This window comes from Pipra filicauda, unplaced genomic scaffold (genome assembly GCF_003945595.2).
Source record: "Pipra filicauda isolate LSUMZ 115617 unplaced genomic scaffold, ASM394559v2 scaffold24_size8852520_pilon, whole genome shotgun sequence".
NCBI lineage: Eukaryota > Metazoa > Chordata > Aves > Passeriformes > Pipridae > Pipra > Pipra filicauda.
Window position 1 is genome coordinate 4,875,640 of NW_024104365.1, and position 27,123 is coordinate 4,902,762.

The 27,123-nt window shown below is 37.3% G+C and overlaps 1 protein-coding gene across 1 annotated transcript in view; it reads right to left on the minus strand.

The window, feature by feature from the left end:
* STK24 (serine/threonine kinase 24) overlaps positions 1-27,123 on the minus strand; it is a 54,490-nt gene that overhangs the window by 23,795 nt on the left and 3,572 nt on the right. Inside the window, exon 2 of the mRNA XM_027741061.2 lies at positions 17,046-17,276. Coding sequence (XP_027596862.1) covers positions 17,046-17,276 — 231 coding nt within the window. The remainder of the gene's footprint in view (positions 1-17,045; positions 17,277-27,123) is intronic.

Sequence of the window (27,123 nt, forward strand, 5' to 3'; positions counted from 1 at the left end):
AGTTCTTTAACAGTACAAGGTGACTACTACTGTTATTCAGTAAATGTATGGTTTGGCCAAGGAATACAATACAGATCTACCTCAAGGCCTCAATTCTTGTCATTTTCTTGACTAGTTATAAATATTGCCTATATATATTACTGGTTCAATTTAAATCTAACCAGAACAAGACCCCATATGTTAACAGCACAGAACGAACAGTATATCACTATCTGCTCCCATTCCACTCTTTCCAGCACACAGTCCTTGTACAGAGAAGGTAAGCAAGGAACCCCTGAACTTCAACCAGCCTACCCAGATGTCAGGTGGATTGCTCAATGCCATATAATAACTCTTTTGACAGACAGTAAGGATGTGACAAAGGATAGAATCACTGACAGCAGAAGTAATTTATTTACGCTAAGTTTCTCCAAAAAGACACTCCAATTTAAACACTATGGGTACCCAATTCTGTTACCCTAAGTAGTAAATCAAGCCCTTTCCACTGCAAATGGACGAACTGATCTTATCACTCCAAAACTAGGGTCCTGTGACTGTTTAACAGCTATCAAGAAAGGCTACAATGTTTTCACAAGATTTTGGAGCCGTCTTCACAGAAGACAAAGTCAGAAAAAAAAAAAAAATCTTTCGGTGCTAATTCATACCACCTTTCTAAGACAGTATAGCTTGTTCTTGAAGGCAATCCCAGCAAGTACTATAATTTTTTCTCCATATCTGAAAGAACAGAAAATTTTCCAGCCTCATTAACAATGAATAAGAATAACAGCATTATTCCAATACTTCCTAGGAAGCATATTGAGTTCCACAGTGCACCTAATCCTTCACTTGAACTTTTCTTTGACAATCTATTCATCTGCTAATGTTCTTCCACCTAGTTCCTCCTACAACTACAATGCAAAATTATGTAGACTGGTGTATCATTTTAGAAAGGAGAAAGCTATTTGCTTATTAAGTAAAATTTCATTAAGTAAAACCAAACTGTATTATTTTTCTAAAGACACTTGTTTCAAAGCACCTGGAAGTCAGACGGCATGGAGAGACAACTGTTGATTCCAAAGAACAAGAGGAACTATCTTATGAGATAACAACATTACAAGTACCTAGGTTTCTTTAGCCACCAAAGACATCCTCTGGATAAACTGCCCTCTCCCTCCCCCTCCCCATCCTGTCACAACAGTCCATGTTTTAGAGCAGAGTCTTCAAGTACTGTCCCATTTTCTTTAAAAAGCGCAAAAGTACTGAAACACCAACAGATGCAATGAATTAGCCGTCTTTAAACCTTGTAAATTAATATCCTGCTTTGGGGTTTTTGAAGTATAAGAGGAGCAGAAGCAGATGTTATAAAATACAGATTAGGATAAACTATTCATCAAGAAAGTATGACTAAAAGTCTAGCCATGCTGAAGTAGATAATCTTGTATACTACTAAAGAAAAAAGTCAAAACTGATTTTGCTTCCTAAATGAATGACTGAGTTCTACTATCAATCTGAAAGGCTCCAAAGAGAAAGAATGTTGCTTTGAGCATCGGTTCCCTCCAGGAAAAATTGATGAAGCAATAAGTAGATTTACCTTTAAAACGAATTCTTTAAGTATTTCATGAATTGCAGAGACTCCAAATAATATAACGCTGCCTGCCTATAGCTAGCTCTCTCATTTTACCAGAATGTCCATTAGCAGATACTTTATTTTAGACTAGAAAGCAGTCTAGCAATTCTCAGCCCTGTTTCTACTCTTCCTTGCTGAATTTCTAGACAAGAAGGCATAAGACCAAATTTATTTAGAAATACCCACAATAAAACACCCACACACCCAAAAAACAAACAAACAAAAAAAAACCACCAAAAAAACTCAAACAAAACCACTTTCGCTGACACTAAAAGGCAGCTCAAGTAAAGGAAATAAAAGGTGCCTTTGTTTCCTTCTCATCTGCTCACAGGGGAGGGTAACCCATTAATAAAGAAAACTACATTTTAAAAGCTACATTTGTAATATAGCTTGTCTTAAAGGAAGAGAATGAACCTGGTAAAATTTACACAAGTTTCAGTGCACTACTGCTCATTTTTGGCACATTCAGTAATTCCTTGCGGAGATAAAGAAGTGTTAGAATAATTGCCAGAAAAAGATTTGCAGTTTTTTGAAAGTTTCTTTCCGTAAATTTGAATATTTGTTTTGCCTCTGAACACCAGAAGATGCAGTATAGAAATAAGACATTGGGAAAAATTATATATTGGGGAAAAAATCCAAATTCCTAGAGTTAAACAATAAATGAAGTGTAAAAGATTACAAAAGAAAATTTTCCAGTGAAATTAAGGAAACTGACTACTGCAAAAGAATCATAGACTCATTTGGGGAATAAAGAAACCAAACAAAGAAACAAACAAAAAACCAACCCCCCAACATATAAAAACCAACAACCAGGCTTTTGAACAGAGTCAAGCAAAACTGAAGCTAATTTAATCTATCAACACAGCCAGCACCTGTAAGCATTTTAAATCTGGATGATCTGGAAGTTATTCATAATATCCATAGGCAAATCTCTTCCAAAGATATATAAGTGTAAAATTAGGCACTGTATTATTTTAGAGGACAACCCACTTCTTTACTACCTCAATATATTTAAGTTACAATCTACAGAACCTTTGTATTTATGTGGTGGAGCCCAGCAAGAATGGCTAGATGTCAGATATTAAAAGTGCCTTACATAGTCAGAAATCTCTTAAGTTTAAAGAAGTCAAACTAATAGCTAAATAATATATTCCCATCAGTAGTGATAAAAACAAGGTAAAACTTTACAAGACTTACTAACAGATAAAGCTTAAATGGTCTGAGTGCCAACTATACAACTATGCTCTCCAAATCCACATCCTTAGAAAAAAAATAGTATCTATTCAGTAAACATATAACTGATATTCACTAATGGCCTACTACATGTCCAAATATTCCCATTAAAAGAAGAAAAAAGAAAAAACCCAACTCAACAAAAAACCCAAGTAAGTTCTTCCTTATAATTCCACTCATATTCTTAGTGGGCTTCATATAACACTTACTGGAGTAAGAAAGTGAAAAGAAAGATCTAGAGCTGAGATCCAGAATTAGGTGGAGAAGAGGTGAAAACCACCCCTGAAAAGTCCGCTTTTAGTAAAAAAATTGAAATAAATTTATAAAAGCTACCATAGGAATTTTGTGTTTAAATTTCTGATATCAAAGTAAACTTCTGTTAATTTTAAATTGCTTTTTCTATTAAATTATTATTCCATAGGTATTTGGAAGACAAACTCTGCTGCATCTAGGTAGCATCCCTAACGAGGAAAAAAATTTTCTAAGGACACATTTTCCCCCAGGAAAATGAAAAGCGATAATTCATTTCTACAGAACTTTTCTGTAATAATGCTCAATAGAAATTCAAACACAAAAATATTTCGGTGGAAATCATCTGGACATAAAGGAATCATTCAGAAATCTATTAAAATTTTTTAAAATCATGTGGAGTGAGCAGGGTTTGGTTTTGGTTGTTTTTTTTTGGGTTTTGTTTCTTTTTTTCCCCCTCTGACTTTAACCTTAAGGATGATGAACTAAAAAAAGCTCAAGTTTGAACCTCATCCAAAACATGAAAATAAAAATGTAAGGGAAGGAGGGGAGCACATGTCTGTATACAAACTCAAGAGGTTTAAAATGTCTTTTTCCCTTCCACTGCGGACACATTCTTAAGCAAGTGGACAAGGATGACTGACAGCAGTGGACATCTCTGTGAATTTTAAGGGGCTGCAAGCAGTTGATAAGGCCCCATAGAGTTCTGAAAAAATTTTCACGAAGGAGCCATGAACGATGGTAATGCTGTAGTAAAGAATATTACCACGCTGGGGTGCAGGACTGGTAAGTATTTTGTCTGGGGATCATTTCTGAGGCGCTTACCTCCTTTGAAGTGTCCTGGCGTCAGGATGAATGCTAGCTGTCCTCGGGCTGCCATCCCTTTGAGGGGAGATACAGATGAGCCCAAAGGTTCTCTTCTAAACACAAGTCCTTACTGCAAGCTGGCCAAAAGGTCCCTGCAATCAAAGAAATCATTGTGGTTTTGCATGTGGCGCATTTATGTCCTTTAATCAAGGTTTGTCAGCCATCTAACATGTTCAACCACAAAGGAAAAAATAAAGGCATCTGCCAGGTAGCCAAGGCAGAACAGAAACTAAGGAAAGAGAAGAACTGTTCATTCAAGTTTGGACACTATGAACTCCATGAAAAACATAGGTAACATGATTTTTCAGACTAAGCAGGACCGTCTCAGTATACAGTATTTAATACATGTATATATGTATAAAGAAGCTGTTTGCCTTTGGAATCATTTTCCAATACTCTGAAACTCCTGCCTTCATGAGATCTCAAGAAAAAAATATCACATTTTCATTTCTAGAGATACATTCTAGTCAATGTATTCTACAATTTAATGCAGCAGACACTCGTCAACAATTACCTCTTGCAATTATCACAGCAGTATACAATTAATCCTTAAATGCACCATTTTTGCCACAAGCTATTTTGTAACAGAGCTTGCAGAACCACTTGCTAGGAATAAAAACAACAATGAATGTTCTGTCATGGTACTGACAAAAGATTCCTTCTGCAGAGCATTTAGCAGACTTTTGTGTTTGCATGCCAACATGCTAAAGCCACAAGCTCCATGTTTTCCCTTGTGTGAGTCATCTCTAACAGTGTCCATATTCACGGCTTCTTTGGCACATTTCCTGGGCACATGCCCTTCCACCACAGAAATGATTCCTTATAGCCCAGCTGTCACAAGCCTAGGCATGTCATATTAAGCACATGATTTCCCAGAGCTGCAAACTATTGGGCGATCTGGGTTTATAACTCTTCTAACAAAGTATATTACAATAAAAGCAAATAGACATGTATTTCTTGTATTGGCTGCAAAACCAGCCCCTAGCTAGTAAACACAAGAAACTCACACAACAACAGAAAAATAGTACACATTTCACTTCATAAAGGAGTGGGTAACCACTTCTTCAGAACACTAAATGTACACAAGTCCATATTCTTTCTCTTCCCACCTGCCTACAGCCATTTTCCATTTTCTTACTTCATAAAACACTGGTGGGAGAGTGAAAAAATCCGGTCCCTTACAACCCTCATCCTTTTAACAGTTACATTTTTGATTACTCAGTGGGGCTGACAATAGTCATCCTTCCATTCCCATCCCTGTCCACCAGGCAAATAACTACTTCATAACCACATCTACTGAACCATTGCCTTATGGGGGAAAAAGCTAACTGCAATCTGTGGCAGATTTCCCAGGAAGTCCATTTATAGAGGTAGACAAAGATTAATGAGTGACTTATGTGGTTTTATGAGAATCCCAACATTCCATCAACTCACCTCTTATGAATAGTCACTGAGAAGGCAAGAAATACAAGAAATGTAACCCATAATCAAAGCTCCCTATGGAACTGAATTTTACTGAGTGATACATCAAATGATTATTAATGAACTGTACCAGGTCACAAAATGGGAAATTAGAAGCAAAAGCAAATCATGAAATCGGAAGGAAAGTAAATCAGCATTAGTTCACAGAATTCTTTATTTCAGATAAATTGCACCACATCTAAAGCAGAACTAACAAATGAACTTTGCATCCAGTGAATACTGAGATTAGTAATTTCCCCCCCCCAAAAACGTCACCTATGTATCTCAAACCTTTTTCACTGGAGTAGTTCACCTCAATAGTGCTCAGCACATTTATGAATTATTCCCTTCTCTATACCAGAAACAAACTTCCAACAGCAAATACAATGCACAAGAATCCCTTCACTTCCATTGTCCAAAAATACAATTGCTTTAATGCTTACATCTGTTCCTGTTTACCCATTACATCAAATTAAATTCAAAATGAAAGGTACAACTCAAATTTACTTCTTAGCAGAAGTATCAGTTCACCCATCAGTTTAATCCTTTTTTACCACTTACCACAACTTCCAAGAACTTTTGCACCCCTGCTCTGCAGCCTGTAAAGCTTTAATCCTTTTTCCCCACCCCTTTTGCATTCACAATGCTATTAAATTCCACTACTCCCTTTACAGAACGCTCATAGGCCAATCATTCTTCCAAACTTTTACTACTAATGAACTTCTACAAATCAACCCTAGAATATCTCAGGATTTTCAACTCAGACTTCTGTTAAGATCATCATTTCAGTCCCTGTAAAACACATAATTTTTCTGTAAAATTCTTATTACTTTCAACTTTTTCTCTTTACAACTCTTACCCTGACCTCTAACTATAGGTAAAAAATAAAAACACTTTCTATTCACATAACTCATTTCCATTCCACCTTCCTCCTCTATGCTCTTCTTTCTTACAAGTTGCAGTTTCAAGGAACTGTTGAAGAAAGCAGAGAGGGAGAAAACCTCAGCACCTCCAAATGATTATTTTTATCCTAACTGTTACACAAGAGCTTAAAATTTAATGGTATAATGAAAACTAGACCAAAAGAACCTTAAGAATTTGTTTGAAAACACTGGCTTCTGAATACAAGAACCACAATGTTTTAGAACTAACACAGTCCATAAACCTGTACACTGTGAAATTTCCCTTTTGAAGTTCAGTATTTTTGAGTCTAACCAACCTTTTCAAAATAACAGTTCCTGAAAGTTCTACATTTAATCATTTTAAAATGCCTACTAACATTCTCTTCAACACACCATATTCTCTTATGTACGTAAAGAATGTGATTCTTCTGCTTTTATACAACTGTCTCCATACAGAGATTTAGAATAATTAATTTGACCCAAAGAACTATAAATGCCAAAGAACACCTAAGTAAAAGAAAGGTAACTGAGCAATACAAACTACCTCATGTTCACATTTAAGATATGACACAAACACCGTAACTATATAACTACATAAGAGCAACAGATTATGATAGGGGTAGGTAAAGAAGTTTTCAATCAAAATGGCAAATGTTTTAGAGGTTCATGAGAACAACAGACCAACAGACTGGCAGCCATTTGATGGAGCAGTAAAATCACATTTTAGCTGAAAAGTCTTGTGCCGGGAAGTCTATTTGGAAAACAAAATGGAGAACCAGCCCACAAAACTAATGCACCTAAACCTGAGCACAAACACATACACACGTTCTCTTTTTTCAGCAGTACTGCTGGCTAATCAAAGAAGCTTCATGAACAGCGTGTGCTCCCTTAAAAACATAGACCAGTCTGCACTGTCAGTATATAATCCTCCCATCCTTAAAAAAAAATTAAAACAATAAAAATACAAAGATGTGATTAGTCCCTGGCCTACTCAGTGAGCTGAACCATTTCACTGAAAGTTCAAATAGGCCCTGTGGCCAGTTGCAAGGCAGAGTTGGATTTCCCTTTTGCAGCAGCAGCAAAAAGCTTGCACCTAGATGCCGTACTAATACTCCCTTTTCAGATATCTCAGGCCTGCAGCAACGAGTGTAGCAGCTAACACACAAGATACAGAAGGACATTTGACATAAACAAGATCACATACTATTAGAAAGCAATGCTATGTCCTCCTGATCTGTATGGCCAAACTAAACAGAAGACCTCATGTTACAGCTACTCTAGAAGCAAGATGTGGTCCTTTTTTCTCCCCCCAGTTTTTAGGCCAACTGACTCCACCACTTTTTTTATTATTTTTTTGCACCAGAACTAGCAATTCCAAAGCCAGGGGTCGGAGTTGGCTCATCTGTTAGTGTTTGGGGTTTGGTCTTTTCAAGAGCCAGGTTATTTTTGGAAGGAACGGAAGACACTGAGGAAGCTTGATTCCCAGGTGAACCAAGTCATTATGCAGTCAACAGATCCCACACAAGTAAAATGGCAGGAATATGAAAGCAGGGTGGGGAATGAGATACTGCTGCTGCCTATTTTTCATACCTGTTAGATCTGCCTAAAGACAGATACCAAGATGTGAAATTATGCACAGAGTATTTCATACCATATAGAAGTCAGCAATCAGAGCAGTATAGAGGCAGCTTTTAAGGCCATCACAAGCAGCACAACACAAACATATTACTTTCAAGAACTGATATTTTACATTAAGCTTTCTAAATTTGGATTTAAAACAAGATCAGAATGACATGATACAGTTAACTATTCAAACATTATACAAACATAATTAGTACAAACTCTCCATTTTCTTTGAGACATATTAGTGATGCTTCCCAACCTTGATACACTTGTACAGTAAGAATTATTTAGCCATGAAAGACTAAAAGCACAGAACTGATTAAAAGTGATTAACTGATTAACCGATGAACAGGAAAATTCTTGAAGCCACCTTTGTTTAGTAGATAGATTTTTCAACAGACATGGAAAAATAGGGCAATATGATGCAGATTTCAGAAAATGATAATAAACCATTGGACTGCTAAAGGAAAGTAGTGGAATGACAAGTTTCTAGAGTCACAATTCAAAACAGTATCTTTAAATAAAGATAATGCAAACAAGGGACTTTTTCTCAGTAGGAGCACAGCAAATGACTACAGGGAGAGACAGAAGTAGTAAAGACTACAGGCCACAAAGATTCAGAGTTGCAAGGTAACAATCAGAAATAAGAAGGGACCAAACTACTTTAAATATGAAAATAGGGCCTCACAACAAGAAATAGAGTTTATGGATTCTTTGGCATCCTTTTATCTTAGTCTTATTATGGCCATTAGGAGCTGTATCAATTAAAACTCATTCTTTCAACCAGTAGACTGACTAGATCTGAGAGCCTATCAGAACCATTACACAATCCTTCTTGCTACCTCTTTCTGGGCTGTCCAGCCAGATGTCACATCCGCATTTACTACAGACAAATGAAGGTAACACCCATGCAACTTCTTTGAAGGCTATTGCTGCCTAGTGAGAAAAGAGGAGGTTACCAACAGCTTCAGAAGAAAAGCAAGCATACCAGAATAGGGACTGGGTCACAGGAACATGGGCTTCATTTTGTTCTTCTGTCATTGCCACAATAACAGAGAATCTGCACTCCCAGCCTTCCTGTCATTTCAACTGCAGGAACTCCTACAGGATAAAACAATTCCATCTGGCTTTGGTCAGGGGAACAGAGAAGCCACAACCCCTCATAAGATGCAATGATGACAACACGGATGCAATCGTAGCAAGCAAAATGAGAGATAGTTACAGCTTTTTTTCAATGAGTTCAGAGAAGGGCAACGAAGCTGGTGAAGGGATTGGAGCACAAGACTGATGAGGAGTGGTTGAGGGAGCTAGGGCTGTTTAGTCTGGAGAAGAGGAGGCCCAGCACTGACCATATCACACTCTGTAACTACCTGAAAGGAGGGTGTACTGAGGCAGAGGTCAGCCTCTTCTCCCGGGTAAAAAGAGACAAGACAAGAGGGAACAGCTTCAAGTTGCACCAGGGGAGGTTTAGATTAGATACTAGGAAAAATTTCTTCATGGAAAGGGTTGTAAAGCATTGGAACAGAGAGCCAAGGGAAGTGGTAGACTCACCATCCCTGGAAGTATTCAAAAAAACATGATGACATGGTTTCATGCTGAACATGGTGTTGGTGTTAGGTTGATGGCTGGACTTCATCTTAAAAGGTCTTTTCCAACCTTAACACTCCTATGATTCTATGATTCTAACCTCCATTCAAAGTTCAAGGACTGTGGTTTGCAAAAAGTCAAGTCTGCAAGAGAACTAGCTGCTGTTATAGGGCTGGCCACACAGCATAAATGATGGAACATTAAGAAACTACTCACACATTCACTTCTCCCTGTACTGAGGTAGCAGCCTCTGTTGCAGTGCATTCTACATTCCTAATGCTAAATGGGAAAAATCTCTCTTCCACCCTAATAAGCACGATGAAACCTGCCAAAAGCTGCTTGCTATATCAAATGACAACAGAATGCACCAAGTCCATTAACTTCTGGCTGACCCACAGCATACATTTAAGGTCACATCAGTTCAGAGATGCTCATAAATGTTAAAGTAAACCAGTTAAACCTGTAAAGCAAAAGAACATCAAATTAAAACTTACTGAAGTCACACATAAACACCCACAAAGTTACCTAGATTGCTGAGGCAAGATTATTGAACATCCATTAATGTTCTTAAGTCTCCTAAAGTGTGCAAGCTTAGGCTTCTTTCAATTCAACAAATCATCATCATGGCTAGGCTTCGCGAACGAAGATTTGGGAAGGGCTCTACCCACATTTGCTACAAGCACGCTGGTGGTTAAAAAGGCCAATACAAGATAGACATGTCCAATTGCAAAAGGCACAGCAGAAAGACTCCTTGGATGGTATCGACAAGACACGATTCTTTCTGCGTTGTCTTTTCTCCTCGAGAATTCAGCAAATACTGATCTAAAAACAAACAAACGAACAAAAAAAACCCACACAAAAAAAACCCTGCTAGTGACATAAAATCCACCTCATACAAGCTTTTCCAATATTTAAGCTATCTTCCCTCTAAAACAGTGTGTGGTTATCAGATGAAATTTGCTTACCTTGACCGCTCAGCAAATACATCTTGTCATATTTTGGCATAACAGATTAGAAAGCACTAAACTATCAGCACTTAAACACAGAAAAGCTTTCATATATACACACTGAGTCACTTCCAACCATCTCTTCAGAAAAACAAAACCAAGCCTGAACTTCAGTAATCCTCTGGAATACAGGCTTTCCAAATCCCAAGCTGTTCCTGAGGCTCTTTACTGACTACATTGCAGTTTTCCAGCCACACTGTGAACTGGAATTCCAAGACTGAATTATTCCAAGAATGGTGTCACTAATGCTGTGAAGTCTTATTCTACTTGGATCAAAAATTTAAACAGTTCAAAAGAGAGTATCTCAAAAGCTCCAAAGAGTGCTAGAAACATACATTTGGAAGATGAAGAAACACAAACTTAGACAGTAATATTTTTTAAAATACACCCTATAAGACTAGTTCAATACCAATTTGATATCACTTGTACCTAGTTACACTGGATGATGAAACTACTTAGTGATCACTTGCTCTGCCATTATATTCCTTTGTACAGAAGTCTAAAACACGGAAATTAAAGAATTTTTAACGTATACGTACATATACAACACATTGATCTCAGCTTTTGTCCATATACGTATATTAACCTCAGCTTTGAGAGTTATGCACATGTATATATATGTAAAAAAGTCAAGGGTCTTTAGTTTCAACTTTTTAAGCATAAAGACAAATTAATTTCCTCTTAGGTATTTCTAAATATTAACACAAGATCAAGAAATATATAAATGTTATGAAGTTATAATAAAGCAGCAATTAAAGTTATTAATAAAACTGAAGAAACATCAGAGAGGCATCTAAATCTTGGAAATAAAATATATTACAAAAAACTTAGCCTAAAATGGACAGGAGAAACAACCATGGAACCAAATCTAACTAGCTCTTGAAAAATCGGTAAAGCAGAATAAGATGCAAAGGCTCCTAGACAGAATAAAAGCTTTTAAAGTAAGTAGCATAGCAATACTTTTAAAGAGTTACAGTATGGCAAAACTCAGAAGAGACAGCAAACAACTTCAGTCAATTTTATAAGATATATAAAAAAAAATTAACAAGGAACAAAGAATCCCTATTCCATTACAAGGAAGGCAGTGGATGCTGTAACCTAAAATCTAAAGAAGTAAACAGACCCAGAGAAGTTTCAAGAATTAATTTTGTAAAGACCTAAAAGGACCTATAATTCTTTTATCCATGGAGCATTCAATCAGATCATAGATGGAATAGATGAACCTTTCTTTTGGAAAACAGCAAAGAATGCTGATACAGGTTTTTAACACACCATATCAGATAAGGAACAGCAAACCCTGTAGATATCTGCACCCATATAAACCATGACACTGCAAAATGCTTTAAGAGCAGCATTCCAGTTACTATATCCTAATAGTAGACAAAAGACCTTTGTTGCAATAGAATGACAACACGAAGACACCATATTTAAAAATACTTTGTCTAAGAAAAGAGCATTTCCATTCCTGTTTTATATAAACATCTTTGAATTTCTGTCAAAAAGATGTACCACAAATAAGTTTACATCCAGGATGACTGGCACCCACTTCAGTACTGCTTTCACTCTATTTGAATGAACTGACCACAGCAACTACACACAAAACTCCAACAACAGATGCAAAGAACAAAGTCTAGAGTCTAGACTTGCTCTGTGTGAGCAATAAGCTGCTTTTTATTTAAGACTCACTGTGCTAAAGCAGCAATACTTCACACAAACAGGTCCATATGGCTTACTCTCTGCATATGAAAAAAAAATTGCTATAAAGCAAACACATTTCTGAAAATAGGAAATTGGGATATACAGAAAATTGTAGAATAAGAAAATTTAATCAGCCTTTGGAGTATATCACCCTACTCTAGAAAGCATTTAGAAACGAAATAGTTTTTTAAAAAGTAAATTTCTAGAACTAAGTAGCTTTCATTAACTCGCTGAATTTTAATTCTTATTTCAAGTTGTACTTCCGTGTATATCAATCAGGCAAATACAGTGGTATTATACAAGCTTTCTAAAATTTCAAGCAACAGGTTCCTGAACACACTGGTATGTATAATGACATAGTTTAATGGAAGAAGGTGTGGAATAGCAGATAATGAAGAACAATATAAAGATTTCCCAAAGACAAATTATTCAGGTGTCAAAAAATAAACAAACATAAAAAACCCAAGCCCAAAACATTCTGGTTACCTATAAAAGACTTCATGGCAGTGTCTGTTAACCACCTTTGCTGAAAATACAGAATGCCTCTTAAAATCTGTCAAATATTTCAAAGGATGTCAGATCAGATATTCTGCAATTACAGAAACTTGTTCTAGAAAGGGACATAAAACACTAATCATCAAGTATGCAGTGTCCCAAATGAGATAGAAAATTTCCTTTCCCAATATCTTGAAACTTGTCTGCCAGGGGAGTAATTAGAAAAAAAGTTACCACATAATAAAAGACACCTCTTCAGCTCACAAAACGATACACAGGACACCTTGGGAAACAAAGACTGATCTAGAGCCAGAAGGAAAAAAAATGAGAGAGGGAACAGTTCCAACAACAATTTCAATTTGTCGACCAAACATTATGTATAGAAAAGTGAAATTAAGAGTTCTTTATGAACAGTACTTCTTTCTTTTCAACATCCACCAGACACATGGTCAGTACGCATCAGGCTGCACAGACTTTAGAGAACAATAATTGATGAAGTGGCTGGCAACATAATCTAAGATCCTATTGTTCTCCCACTTGCTTACTTCAAAGAAGTTTACTCTGTGAGAAAACATTAATCTTTCCTGTAATTAGTGCTAAACTGTCCAATCGCAGAAGAAATAATGTCTCCTAATCGCTCAAGACATGGAAGATTTATGTGTTGAAGATTCTCAGTGATGGATTATTACACTGTTAGAAACAGAGCTAAAAGATGGTCAGACCCTTAGAACTACATATGACAGTCCTGGTTTTCAAATACATCAGAGACTTGCAGCAAATAAACCTAGATTTCTAGTCAAAAATATTAACCAATTCATTTAAATATTAATATGGTCCTTTTTAAGTGCATGTGTGTATATATGTATATGATGACACATCGTTGCTATCTAATAACAAGCCCTGACTCTTACTTTAGAAAGCAAATAGAACTGTAAAATGTTTCCTTTGCATTCTACCACTTCAGCATCAGCTAATAACTACCACATATTAATTTTTAACAGCATAAAGAAATGAGGTTTTTGTTTTGAAGACCAAAAGTTTTGTAGTACCAAGCGTCTTGCAAACAACATACATTCACAAAGAACTAAAGCAATGAATAAACATGATTTGTTGTACACTCTACTAGATGTAAAAAGAGCTGTACTTTACTCCAAAAGTAACTGGAGTCATACATAGACACTATTAATACAGTATCTTAGAAAGTTGACGTAAGTTGAAAAATTCATAGGCTACTGCATTTGGCAGAAGAAGGGATGTGGAAGACTACAAGTATTTTCAGAGGGTCCCCCTCACAACAGTAAGCACAAATATCACTAATGACACTTTCATCCAGCCAAACCCATTCAGGGTTCAGAGCCCTACAGCCTTCAGTTAGGAAAAGCAACCATTTGCCATATGACCTTCACAAAATGTTGACACCCACTTAGTTCATATTTGAATGCTGGATTCTCTTTTTCAACCCCATTGTTACTATAACTTTTAAAAACTACTAAGTGGCATTCCCATCAGACTTTTTCCTATATTCTATTTCACTTATCCTATAAGAGCTGACTATTACTCCGATGGTCTTTCATGTGGGCACAAATGACACCAAGGAGGTAGTGGATCAAGGGTTGGACTTGATGATCTTGGAGGTCCCTTCCAACCCAGCTGACTCTATGATTCTGTGAAGGGTAACTAGAAACCATCAAACTCAGTTTCAGGACTCTGGAGACGGTGGCCAAGGGTCTGGAGGCCCAGGTAGTGTTCTCCTTGGTCGTGCCAGTTAGGGTAAATGATGAGAGAACTAGCTGGATTGACAAAGTAAACAGCTGGCTGTGTCACTGGTGTTGGCAACAAGATTTTGGTTTGGGACCCTGTTTGCTGATTAGGAGAGACAGAACCCACCTCATGAAATGGGGCACATGAGCCTTTGTTGACAGAATGGCCAACCTGGTAAAGTGAGCTTTAAACTAGGAAAAGTGGGGAAACGGAAGAGGACTATGGGCCATCCCCTTGCAGCCCTCTTGGGATACTGACACATTCAAATACCTCTATAAAATGCCTGTACACCAATGCACACAATATGGGGAACAAACAGGGGGATTTGAGATGTGTGTGTAGTCGCAAGTCTTTGATCTCACTGCAATTACCAAGACATGATGGGACAGCTCACACAACTGGAAAGTCACAGGGAAGGGCTACATGCTGTTTAGGACAGACAGACCAGGAAGGCGCAGTGGTGTAGTTGCCTCTATGTGAGGCAACATTCAGAGCGTACTGAGCTCTGTCTTGGGGAGTTGAGAGCTTATGGGTATACTCTGAAGCCTAATCAACAAGAAGGGCGATTTAATCTGTGACAGAAAGCAGCTAATAAGCAAGCTCTAAGTGATGCCCATGTGTTAGAAAAACAAATTACTTGGCAGATTTTTCTAGTTAAGGTATAGGGCTTGACATGCTTCAGTGATCTCAGACCTAGGGGGAGGTTAACACAGCTTGGGAAGAAGGATGCACCACTGATAGTGGACACAAAGAATGCAGAATTTACGGGCCACAAAGACATCTGGCAGAACTCCCAAGATAAGGAAGAAACTGATAAACCCAACTCAGCAACCGCACTGAAATCAGCTCCAGCTGGGTAAAGGCAATTCTGGCAAGGGGAGATCGTGACCGCTGACCCACAAAACCCACCAATCCAAAAGAAGACAAAGACTCTGCATATGAACTAACTAGCACGAGATGCAACTCTTTAACCAATAGAAAGTAGAATACCGATTCATTGTAGCCAATGAACTCCTTTGTTTGCTAAAATGCATAGATAGTAAAAGGTTTTTGATAGATGGTGTGTTTGATTTGTGGAATACTACGGAGCACCCAGGCTTGTGCAACTCTGAAATAAATCATCAATGTCTCTCTCAAGTGTTTAATTATTGACTAGTTGCACACTGGTTTGGCAGACAAGATGACCTCACCAGTGGTCCCTTCCAACCTTAATCATTTTCTGATCTTACTTTCCTCCTCTAAAATGAACAGATTTGAAGCAGAGAGACAGTCCAGGAGAGAAATACCACTTCTGCCTTTTTGCCATACTTCACTTAACTATCAATCCTTGACTGAGAAATTGCAAAAGTAGTAATAGAAGCCACAAAGAAAAATTTATTCAATTTACTGTGCTCATTAAGTGCCTCCCAATGCTTCTGAGATCTAAACTATACATAACTTCTAAGTTCAGTTTCGCTAACAAGTTATCAGGTCTAAAAACCATTCACAAAGCCCTTCACTGATAAGATATCCAAGTGAACTGGTTCAGAGCACAAGGAAGAAAGGAAAAAAACTGTCTCTCTCTTAAGCAATGCATCTCCTGAATTCAGAAAAAGTCCTTTTTTCTTTGGAAACTAACTGGCAGTCTCAGAAATACAGGGATAAAACAAGGTCCCCCTTTCAGAACCTTCATGTTTTTGCTGATAAATAGAACGCTACCACAAAAGCAAAAGCAGACTGAAAATTAAAGTATTTTCTGCCTATTTCTAGCTTAAAATCCTGCCAAGACAGCAATCTCTTATTTAGATTGCCATCTCACTATCATAAAAGAAAGAGCTATCCAGATGGGAACAAAGTCTGCCCAAAGAAATAAAGTAGTACCAAAAGCTTCCAGATATTTTCACTACCTTCTAGACATAATAAATCACTACATCCATCCAATTAAAAACAAAAGTAGAAAACCAAAACAAAAAAGCAAACAAAAAAACTTATAACTGAACTCTGATACTAAAAGGGAAACAGATTCAGAAGGCAGTCAATGGAAATTCCTTCCATCACTTCACTTATGGCTAAAGTGCAAATAAATTAACTTTTAGATTTTAATTTTTAAATCAGATAAAGGCTAGGTTCAGTCTCCCCAGAAAAACAACCTAATAGCTATAGATTTGATCCCTAACAATCAAAACTTGACAAAAAATTTCAAGCTTCACAGAACAGCAGATACTACATTGCTTTTAATATTTTGACAATTCAAATGCAGACTTAGCTTAAATTTTCAGAATTTAAATAACCACTAGTTACATTCTCCTAAAATTAAGAGAATCAGAGCTTAACAAACTCATGTTATTGAAAGTTTTTTTTGCATAGAAATATCAAAAGACACATGTAATTTTTTCTGTTAAGTTCTTCCTACTTCACAAAATATAGCAACTCATTTTTTCTTTAGAATTGAAAGGACATAAATATATTTTTCTTCAACTGAAGTCTGATTGAAACCTTGTCAATGAAAACAGGCACAATTCAATAACTTGGAAAATAATTACTTACAAAATAAAATCACCTTCATCTGTATCTTACCTTTAAATAGGATCCATAATATTTAGTTACATATGGACTGTCACATTGACTCAGCACTGTGATTTCTTGTTGGATGTCTTCTATTTCATCTTCTGCTTCTTCTAGGTCAATAATTTTTATAGCAACAACTTTCTGAGTCCGATTGTCAATTCCTTTAAAAACTTCACCAAAAGAGCCCTTACCAATTTTCTCCAGTTTTGTAAACAGTTCTTCTGGATCTGCCTTCAGAGTCTGTTAAAAGTAAAAGAAAAGTTACTCAGTATTTGTAAAACTAAAACAAAATGTGATATTTTGGAAGGAAACAAACACTTCAAATTCCATACATTCCTATTTATCTAGATACTTTTTTTTCTATCTCCATAATTATCCCATTGTTCCTATATCCCTTATATGCACACACTGCAAGGTTTATGTTTCTGTGCATATGAAGTACAAATTTAATACTGTCCTTATGTCAGGATTTTATCCTATCTGGCAACAGAAAGTGCTGCTCCTTCAATTTCTTCTTCTTTGCCAATAAAGAGCACCCAGAATGAAAGATCCTTACAAGGATTTGTTTTCTGTTAAAAGCAAATCAATCAAACACCACTACTAATAAAGGTAAACCTTATGTCAAACCTGTTCTCTTGAAACTGGTTCCTTCACAGATCCCAGTGTCCTTCTCTTCTGTATTTCTCACATATCTCATCCTCTTAAGGATTTCATTCACACTGTTCAGTGCACAGAGCACTATTTCGTTTTCTTTGATGTGCCAAACAATCCTCTTCAATTTTCTCCTATGAAGGATCACCTGCATGAATTGCCATGCTTACTCCTTATCTCTGACCCCAAGGTTTTCTCAAAAAGGATTTATTTATCTTTTTCTTCTTTTCTCAGTTGTGTAAACTCATTCACTTCTAAAAAACACCCTGTTCCCAGCTTCCTTGATTTGAACAGTCACATAATAGCTATGAGCACTCACCTGAACATGCAAATATAAGACCCAGGTGGACCACTCTGCCATATTTGCGTTTTCTCTACTGTCAAGTATTCAGTTTGCTACTGATGCTCTTAGACTATTCACCTTCAATGCATAGATGATAAGTTCCATGGTATACCTTCCTAATCTTAGCACAAGGAGCCTTCTTAGCTGACAAAAAATATATAAAAATTACAACCATAGGGGATTGGAAAGGTCCCTTTCAATCCAAACTATTCTATGATTAAACTTGAAAAGTCATAGAGGGAACAGTCACAAAATGAAGAAAAATAGGATAGAATTACTTAGAATCTTTTCCTTAAGAAATAAAATGAATACTTCAAAAGCTTGTTATTGTTTATAAATGGTGACAATATACTTCTGCCTATCTCCACTCTCATGTCCCAAAGGTTATGTAATTAACCCATGCAGCCATGAGAGGAAAATAGTCTAGAACACTTTTTAGTTTGTCTGGAGAGATCTGAATTTCACAGCTGAATCAGGTGTTTTGAGGACCAGGCGAGCATTGTGTTTGTCACATGTGATTTTATCATCATGTGGCACAAAGTGCAGTACACTACTACTTCTAATACCTTAAAGTAAGCTATGAGACATCATATCTTCCAGGTAATCATCCCAGGAACAGATCACTGATGAGATAAGCCCAAAGAAAAACCACTTTAAGTGTACTGCAAGACTTTACCAGCACTAAGAAGCTCCCCCTGCTTTACATCTTATTGATCCATACTTCTATCCAAAGTCAGTTCCAGGAAACAAACAGGAGGATATGGGGAGTTATCACTCTTTTGCCATCAAAAGGAACAGCAAAAGATCCAAATCCCTTCCACCAAAAGAAGCTTGTTTCTCCTTTAATTTTGATGTAATGAGATTTACATATTATTACACATTATTAAATATTACATACATATGTCTCCCACTTGGAAACCAGACTAGGGCACTTCATGTTTTCCAGCAAGCGTAGTCATCCTTCAGCTACACAGTAGCCCCTATCAACACCTCCTGGGACATAATTTCTAAGAGACCACAAAACTACTAACTAAATTGTGCTGTACTGGTTCTTCTCATGCCTCACAGAATGCTCTGTTGTCAATATTCAAACCAGTCTTCTCTGAGAATTCTTCATGAATAAAAATAACTTTAACACCTGCACCAGATATTTTCCCTTGTGGAAAATCAATTATCAGTCTATGATTTCATACATACTGTGTTGGAATTTGAGATGATGTGCTGTAGAGAGCAGTGAACGCCTAACCCATCCTCACAAGCCTTCTAGTTCCACTCACTAGCCACAGGAATCCGAGCGTTACATCACCACAAAGGCATCTGGGTAAGTCACAAACCAATCCCAGCCACAGATGCCTAAAAAATTCCATGTTTCACCTCCAGAGACAAAAAGCCAGCACAGCTCAAAGTTGCAGTGTGTTGCAGTTGTTCATATAGAGAAAAATGGAAGGGCTACCTGCCAGCAGCTCTTTGAATTCTGTTGGCTGTATGTATTCACCCCTTATTTTCCCTTTTCCACTCAACCATCTACTGCAATCTTATATTAAAGCCCATTATTTCATGACACCACAACCTTCAGAGTCTTGCAGAAATCTCACAGATTCATTTTTACAGTGTCAAGCTCTTGGGATTCTGGTATTAGGCTGACAGTTTTATAAAACAATTGTAAAAGAACATTAATAACTCCAGAAAAGCAAGGAAGGTATCTGCTCCTGGAGAACTCAAGAAGCAAGGAACAACTGTTGCTGTTCAATTTTTATGATTAAAATTTTGCAGCTGTTTGGAAATGTTAATTGTACAATAATAGCTGGAATTAATAGGATTAAAATAATTATTAATAAGAGTTTATTTTCCAAGTTCCTTGTGAAATTACTAAATATTTTCAAACTTTTCCTTCCCACTTCAGAACTTTTGTAAATTCATTTACTTGTTCTAAAATTTAACAGTTGCCATTCCTGAATTTTTTTCTGAGCAACAGAAGGTAGTAGTTGTTTAAAAAACCCAAACAAAACAACACACTCTTGCTCTCTAAGAAGGTCTCAATTTTCTTCTCAGGAGAGCAAGTGTTTGAAGTGAGATCCTTAAAGCACTGGCAACTCATGTTTTTGCAAAACCACCAGTTTGTCTCTCTTTAATGACCTTCTCTATTTCAAAAATGGAGAGACCAGGCCTCCGATACATAATGAACTGCTTGAATTTGAAGGTACATGAGTGGCCAATTCCCATTCATTTGTCCAAGATCGCATCTGGAAAGGATTCTCCCAAATGTATTTCTGTTTGTTTTTGTAAATACTTCCAGCAGAGCAAAAATAAACAAAGAGCTTTATAAATAGTCTCTCTACATGACTGCATAGAGAAAATGTCTTCCATAAATACTGCCACCACAGTTTTGCCGACTCTACTCTTTGCAAGCATTCACTAAGCATATAGCTTATTCCTGCTAATATTAAAATAAAGGGAACTGATAGAAGAGCCTTCAGGCAACTGAGAACACTAAATACTGCTAGAAAATACAGAATAGAACATCGACATCTGCTGCAAAAGAGTAACGCTAACCACCTTGATAAGGAGCTAGGACTCTATCACTAAAACATCTCCTTCCAAGTGGGACACAGAGTACACAATGTAGCAAATCAAAAACAAATTCTGGAATGTTCAGATAGAATGATTTCAGAACTTACAATTTCTATAGACACTTGAATTAGTTTGCTTTTTATTTCAGATAGTTTTTCACACTTCTGAACACAAACTGCAACCATCCTGTCTCAATCTCCAGCTTGTTCAGCCATGCAGAACAAAGTCCTTTTCACCATGAGCAAAGCCACCATTCATCCAATAATTTGAGTAATCTCTCTGTACTTGTACCACATTGGATTCATTATTTTTGACCTTAATCAGCCAGAAAAACATACTGCATTTAAAATTAACTCTTCTCACTACCTAACAACACTGTTGCCCACTTCTACGGAATAAAAATAGTGCAATACATTCTCAGATCCTATTTGTTCAATTTGGCTTCATGGCTCAAACCCCGCTGCAACCAACTAAACCAAATCACCTCTTCCTAATTCTCTGCATTTCCAACTAATGAACTCCCAGCCCATTGCAAAGGTTCTTTGTAATCTTTCATACTTATGACAAGCTACACTTCACGCTGTTTTGTTCAGTAATTCCAGTCCTCAAGGTTGTGTAGTTCTTCAGTAATGGCCTCTCAAGTGAAACAGGTGCCTTTAAATTTTGTACCATCAGCAATTTTAATCAGCATGCGTTGCCTTTTTCTATGCTAAGGTCACTTTTCAGTCAGCAACTGTCAAGACCAATCCTGGAGAAACCAGCAGTACCCTCCACTCTGACACCACCTCTGCAGTACACTCCTTACAGCCAGGACTATACACGTCTTGCAAAGTATTTATTTTTATGATTCCCTAATTCTCATCTGAACTAGCTGCCCCTTAGAGCTCAATAGAAAACATTACTGAAATTCAAACTAGTTAGATCAAACTTTATCCATAACCATTCTGACCCAAGATATAGCTTTAACTGAGTATTTTTCTGCATCTCATTCCCGTTTTATTTCTAACCTCCTTTTATGAAGGGCTATTCATCCAGTTATTATAGAGAAGAGTTGAAAAACTATTTTTTCTTTAAATGCAGGAGTTATAAGGCATCTCTGTATTCAGGTTCTCAAGCTTATTTGTGTAATTGATTTGACTTGCAGATCTGTAATTTCTCTGTGCTGGGTTGTTTGAGATATACAATCGACTTTTAACACCTTATTTTGTATACTTTTCATTTCACCAAATCCATTTCCAATTAGTCAGTCCAGTCGTCATTCCCTATCAAGACTGAGCCCAAAACACTATCATCTGAAGAGCCTCAGAAATTTCTGGGGATTGTTTCAGCTTTGAAAAGAGAAGCCTGGGAGGTTGGAAATCTTATTGTGTGTGGATACCTGATGGAAAGGAGAAAAGAACACAAAGCCAGATTCTTCTCAGTGGTGTCCAGTCAAAGGACAAGATGCAATGGGGAGAAACTGAGTTTCAGGAAATTTCATGCAAACTTACAAAGAAAAGAGGAAAAGCAAAAAACAAACAAATGAAAAACCACAAAAGAAAAGGAAAGAAAACAACCTTTCTTACTGTAAGGATAGTCCAACACTAGAAAAGGCTGTCCAGGCAGGTTGTTGATCCTCTGAGGTACTCAAAACTAGGTTGGATGTGGCCCTGAGCAACCTGCTGACTCTACTATGAGCAGGTGGACTAGATGTGCTCCAGCGGTCCCTTACAATCTCATCTATTCTGTGATACACTACGCTTATCACACCAAGAATTAGTTTTAGTGCTAAATATACTGCACAAATACATCATTTCTTTTGAAATGAGACACCATTGCTGCATATAACTTCTTTCTTTTAAATTTATTCTCTGGTCAGACCAGAGAACAGAAATCTAGCAGACAAGTTCATACAGGCAATTTTCCCAAGTATCCAGAGAACTCAGAAGCTAAAGTAAATAGCTGGCAGAGTTGATGTCATCCTTTGTCACACAGCTCTCAATTTCAGAAGCAGAACTGCAAAGGCTTTCCACTTGCAATCTTTCAAAAACCATCTAAAGCCTATTCACCTCAACACAGACCAGCATTAAGCAGCTTTCCTTTTCCCTTGGATCCCCACAGAGTTAGCTGCACGAGTGGCAGTAGTGGAAACACATTGTAAATTTGGGTAAAAGGCACAAATTCAAACCATGCAGCTCTCCCACAAATCTGGGCTACCAAAGCAGGGGCAGGAAATAAACAAACACACAACCAAAAAAAAAAAACAACCAAAAAATACCAACTCCCCAAAACACACATGTAAGATGGCTTTATTTCAGAGAAAACTAAATCCAGGAAGGAGAAGTTTCAAATTTTGCTACTCGCAGCATTTAGTTTTCTCTGAAGCTCACAAGTTTTTGTTTTCAGCCATATATATACCCCATATATGAATAACTGATACAACATACAAAATTATTTCCTGCAGTTGGTGTGAAATTGAAATAAAACAGAAACAGTACACAGAAAATAAATCGTTCAACTTTACTGCATTGTATCAAGCCCTACCCGTACTTCCAAAAAGCAGCTAACTAACTCAAAAAGATAAGATATAATAAATATTTGGATTTATAGTCTGGGACTTTTATGAAAAGAAGGAAAAAAAAGACACTTTTAGCAAGCCTTAAAATTGGAATAAAACTTGAACTATCAGTTTCATCTATCGATAATGAAGTAAAATCAGCTGAACTAGCATTGTCATTTTATAGTTATGAACATTATCATGAACAGCAACAACTGAGTTTTATTTTCTTTTAAGAAGACTTATTAGCAAAACATCAAATGAAAACTACAAAGACTAGAATGAAAGCATTCATCTGTAATAACTAGGTGCAAAACTGAGATCCAGCTGTTTCACTGAGAATTTGTCAATTATCAAAAGTACCACATGATTGTTCTTTCCTTTTTTCCTTCACACACATTCCATATTTCTCATTTTCCATCTCCATAACTATAATTATGCAATTCAGACACTCACTACCATAAGGAAATTGCTTTTTTCTAGGAAAAATGAAAAATACCAAAAATAAGAATTAAGAATAACAATACATTAATTATCAGTAAAAAGGAACAATTGCCATAAATTCTGTGGGTTGCAACAGTGGGGAGGGAAAGCAAAGAATAAAGCTGTAAAACTTGGCATCTCAATCACTTTAGATGTCACAAACAGATGAGGGCAAAAACATATAGCATGCATCACTACAGCCTAACACTCACATTTGGCACACAGTTCAATTCCTTTGTTCTGATTTCTACCTAGACTGAAACAGGTTGTAAGCATGTTTCCAGCAGGAATAAAAAAGTTACCAAAAATTAGACTAACATAGAAGTATTCCTCAGCACTTGTATAATCTTCTTTCCACTTATTTTAAAGAAAGATGCATTTATCCGAGGTTCAGAATACAAAACATTCACTTCTTTATTAATAGAACAGATATCCAAAGCATGCTTCCAAATTCCCAGTTGACCAATACCATTTTCTGGGTGCAATGTCCCCTGCACAAATCACTCTGTTATTAATTCTCAGGTGCCTACAAATACATGGAAACGTACCCAGATTAACGAAGAGTTTACAAGTAAAAAAAGTTTTGATTATATTGCTGCATCCACACGAATGGCCATACAGAACACTTCTTAATTACATAGTACTCCACAAATGCAAGCAGGTGAATCATCGCAAAAGCAAAAAGCAAATCAAATTCAATCATAGAACACCAGGTTGGAAGAGACCTCAAGGAACATCTGGTCCAACATTTTCTTGGCAAAAGCACAGTCTAGACAAGATGGTCCAGCACCCTGTCCAGGCAAATCTAAAAATTTGAGTCCAACATTGGGGTATCCATCACTTCCCCAAGAAGATTATTCCAATGGCTGACTGCCCTAATTGTGAAAAATTTTCCTCTTGTCCAATCAGAACCTTCCCATTGGTAACTTGTACCCGTTACCTCTCATCATTTCATGTGATTCCTTGTAAAAAGAGGGTTTCCATATTCTCTGTAGTCACTCTTTCAATACTAGAACACGTTGATGAGATTTCCTCTCAGCGCTCCTTTCTCAAGGCTGAACAAATACAGTTGTCTCAGCCTTTTCCCATGTGTCAGGCTTTTGATCATCTTTGTGGCCCTTCTCAGGACCCTCTCCAGCCTATCTTTTTTGTATAGCAGGGACTAAATTATTATAGGATGAATGCAGTATTTTATATTACTATTAATTTACATTAGATGCCTTGTTCACAGTGCTTGGTGTATCCCCTATCCCCCTTCCCAAGAAAGGGGGCATGAAAAGAATTTAAGCAAATTTTAAAAATGCAGCCAAGATACATACTTCCATTTTCTACTTCAGGAACACAAAAGATACCCTGTACACCACTCATAACACAAGGCCTGATATTTAAATGTTTTCACTACATCAGTAGTCTTTTGTCTCTCTGGGGAACAAAGATGGCAGCTGACTAAGAGGGTGTCTTACTCAAACATGAAACTGGTACAAGAAACTTGTCATGGCATATGACTGGCCTGACTGGTCTATAAGGGCACCTGAAAGACACAGTTGCCATAAGCAGTATCTATTTACCTATTCTGGAAGGCTGCAGGATGGAAATATGTTTTTGTACTTAGAGGCTGTTGACACTAACGGTGAGACACAAATGGTGAACGCTGACATTGGTCACGCACTAACTGACAAGGATGACCAACCACCCTGGATGTGACTGGTACCAGAACAAGACCCAAAACTAGACTTCGTAAGCTCAGCCTTTGGAAGTACCTTTCCTTACCTCCTCTGCCTCTGCATGAACACCACGTCTCACCTCCATATAAACAATTGTAAAATTGAACAGAATTCTGGAAAGCATGTTTAAAGTGTATCGCATCAAAATCACAGAATGGCTGAAACACTGAGATTCATAAAAATAAGGATTCGCTATTGTCAATCCTTATTCCAAAAAGTTGTCCTAATAAATGCTTCAGATACTCGGGAAGTGACGAAGTCAACATAAAAAAACTAAGTAGCTCAAACTGTTCCCCAAAGACATAGCAGTCTACACCTTACAGTTAATTATCAGTTATTTTCCCCCTAAAAGTACCTGCAAAGGCAACAGAATGAAAGAACAAAGAGACTTAAAGACTGATAAAATAGAACTGCAGTAATTTTAACAGTACAGTCTGAGTTAATGGCACAAGGATTTAACATCATTTTCCAAATTGAAGCTTGCTCCTGCAACAACGACTTCCTAGGAACTTAGGCAAAGCACAACACCAAGAAGTCACTCGTAGTATTCCTGTACCAGGGTTTAATTAGATGTTCATACTTTTAGTCTATCTTTTTCCTGCCAAGTTATGAGAAAACAAGCACTGATAAATGGGAACTTCGTCCTTGAAGGAAGAATTTTGTACAAACTACAATTAATTGGTGCCTTATTATTGGCTGATCGCCTTCCAAGGGCATTTGAAGGAGAAAGTGAAGAGGAGAGTGATGAAGTACGCCCCCAGACTCATTTCGAAAAGATCCCCCGAGTTATAGCGCGCAAGCACGGGGGGAACTCCAAAGTACACACGCGTGCGCAGAAGGGGCACCGCTTACATAACCTTGGGAGGGACTGAAGGCCTCTAGCTGGGCGGTGCTGACCACACCTGCCCAGGTAGACGTCACCAATTAATTGGATAAAAAGCGGATGGCTTATGCTCTGGGGGGGACTTACACTTCACACAAAGGACCACGTTGCCTTCTGCGGGGACACCCGCTATGTGTGAGCCTGGTGACCCTCCGAGAATGCAGCTGCTACAAAGGATTCCTGGCATTCGGAGTTGGTAAGATAACCTCGTGACACCTGAGCAAGTAGGGTGTTGTATTCAGGGCTTATTTCCCTCATTTTTCTCTTTCTATCGGGTTCCCATTTACTTGGCCACTTCTTTGTAATAAATATTGGGTTTTGAGCTTTCAACGGTGTTTCGGTTTCAATCTCGGCATCCTTACGAACTCTCCCTGCTACAATGCCCAGAGGAAACCAACTCTCACTCCTCCGCACATGCTTAATAGCAAGATTTTGGGCATGTTTGAGGAAAAGCTTAGTATCCACATATTCAGCAGAAGTTGTTATACATGACTTCCCAGTATCATTAGTTCCACTGTCAACAAGAGTTGACTTCTCTCAAACAGCTCCATACACCTATTGCATAGCCCTGACACAGCCTTTGACTATACAGTGAGAAGATGCCCCCTTCATTTTCACAGTTTAGAACTCTTGTGCCCTGGCACCCAAGGGTTGAGCTTGTATTACGTCACAGAACTATGACATCTATCCTCAGGATATTTTAAAACTGATTAGCCAAGATCATAACAGTCCAAGGATCTGTCAAATATTTAAGTGCTCTAAGTTAGTGCAAACTATTTATCAAACTATAATCTAAACAGTAACAGTGAGCACAAGTTTAAAAAAAAAAAAAAAGAAAAGAAAAAAATCAAATTTGGGAAAACTAATCTCCAAAACTAATCTTCTCCTCCAGAAGC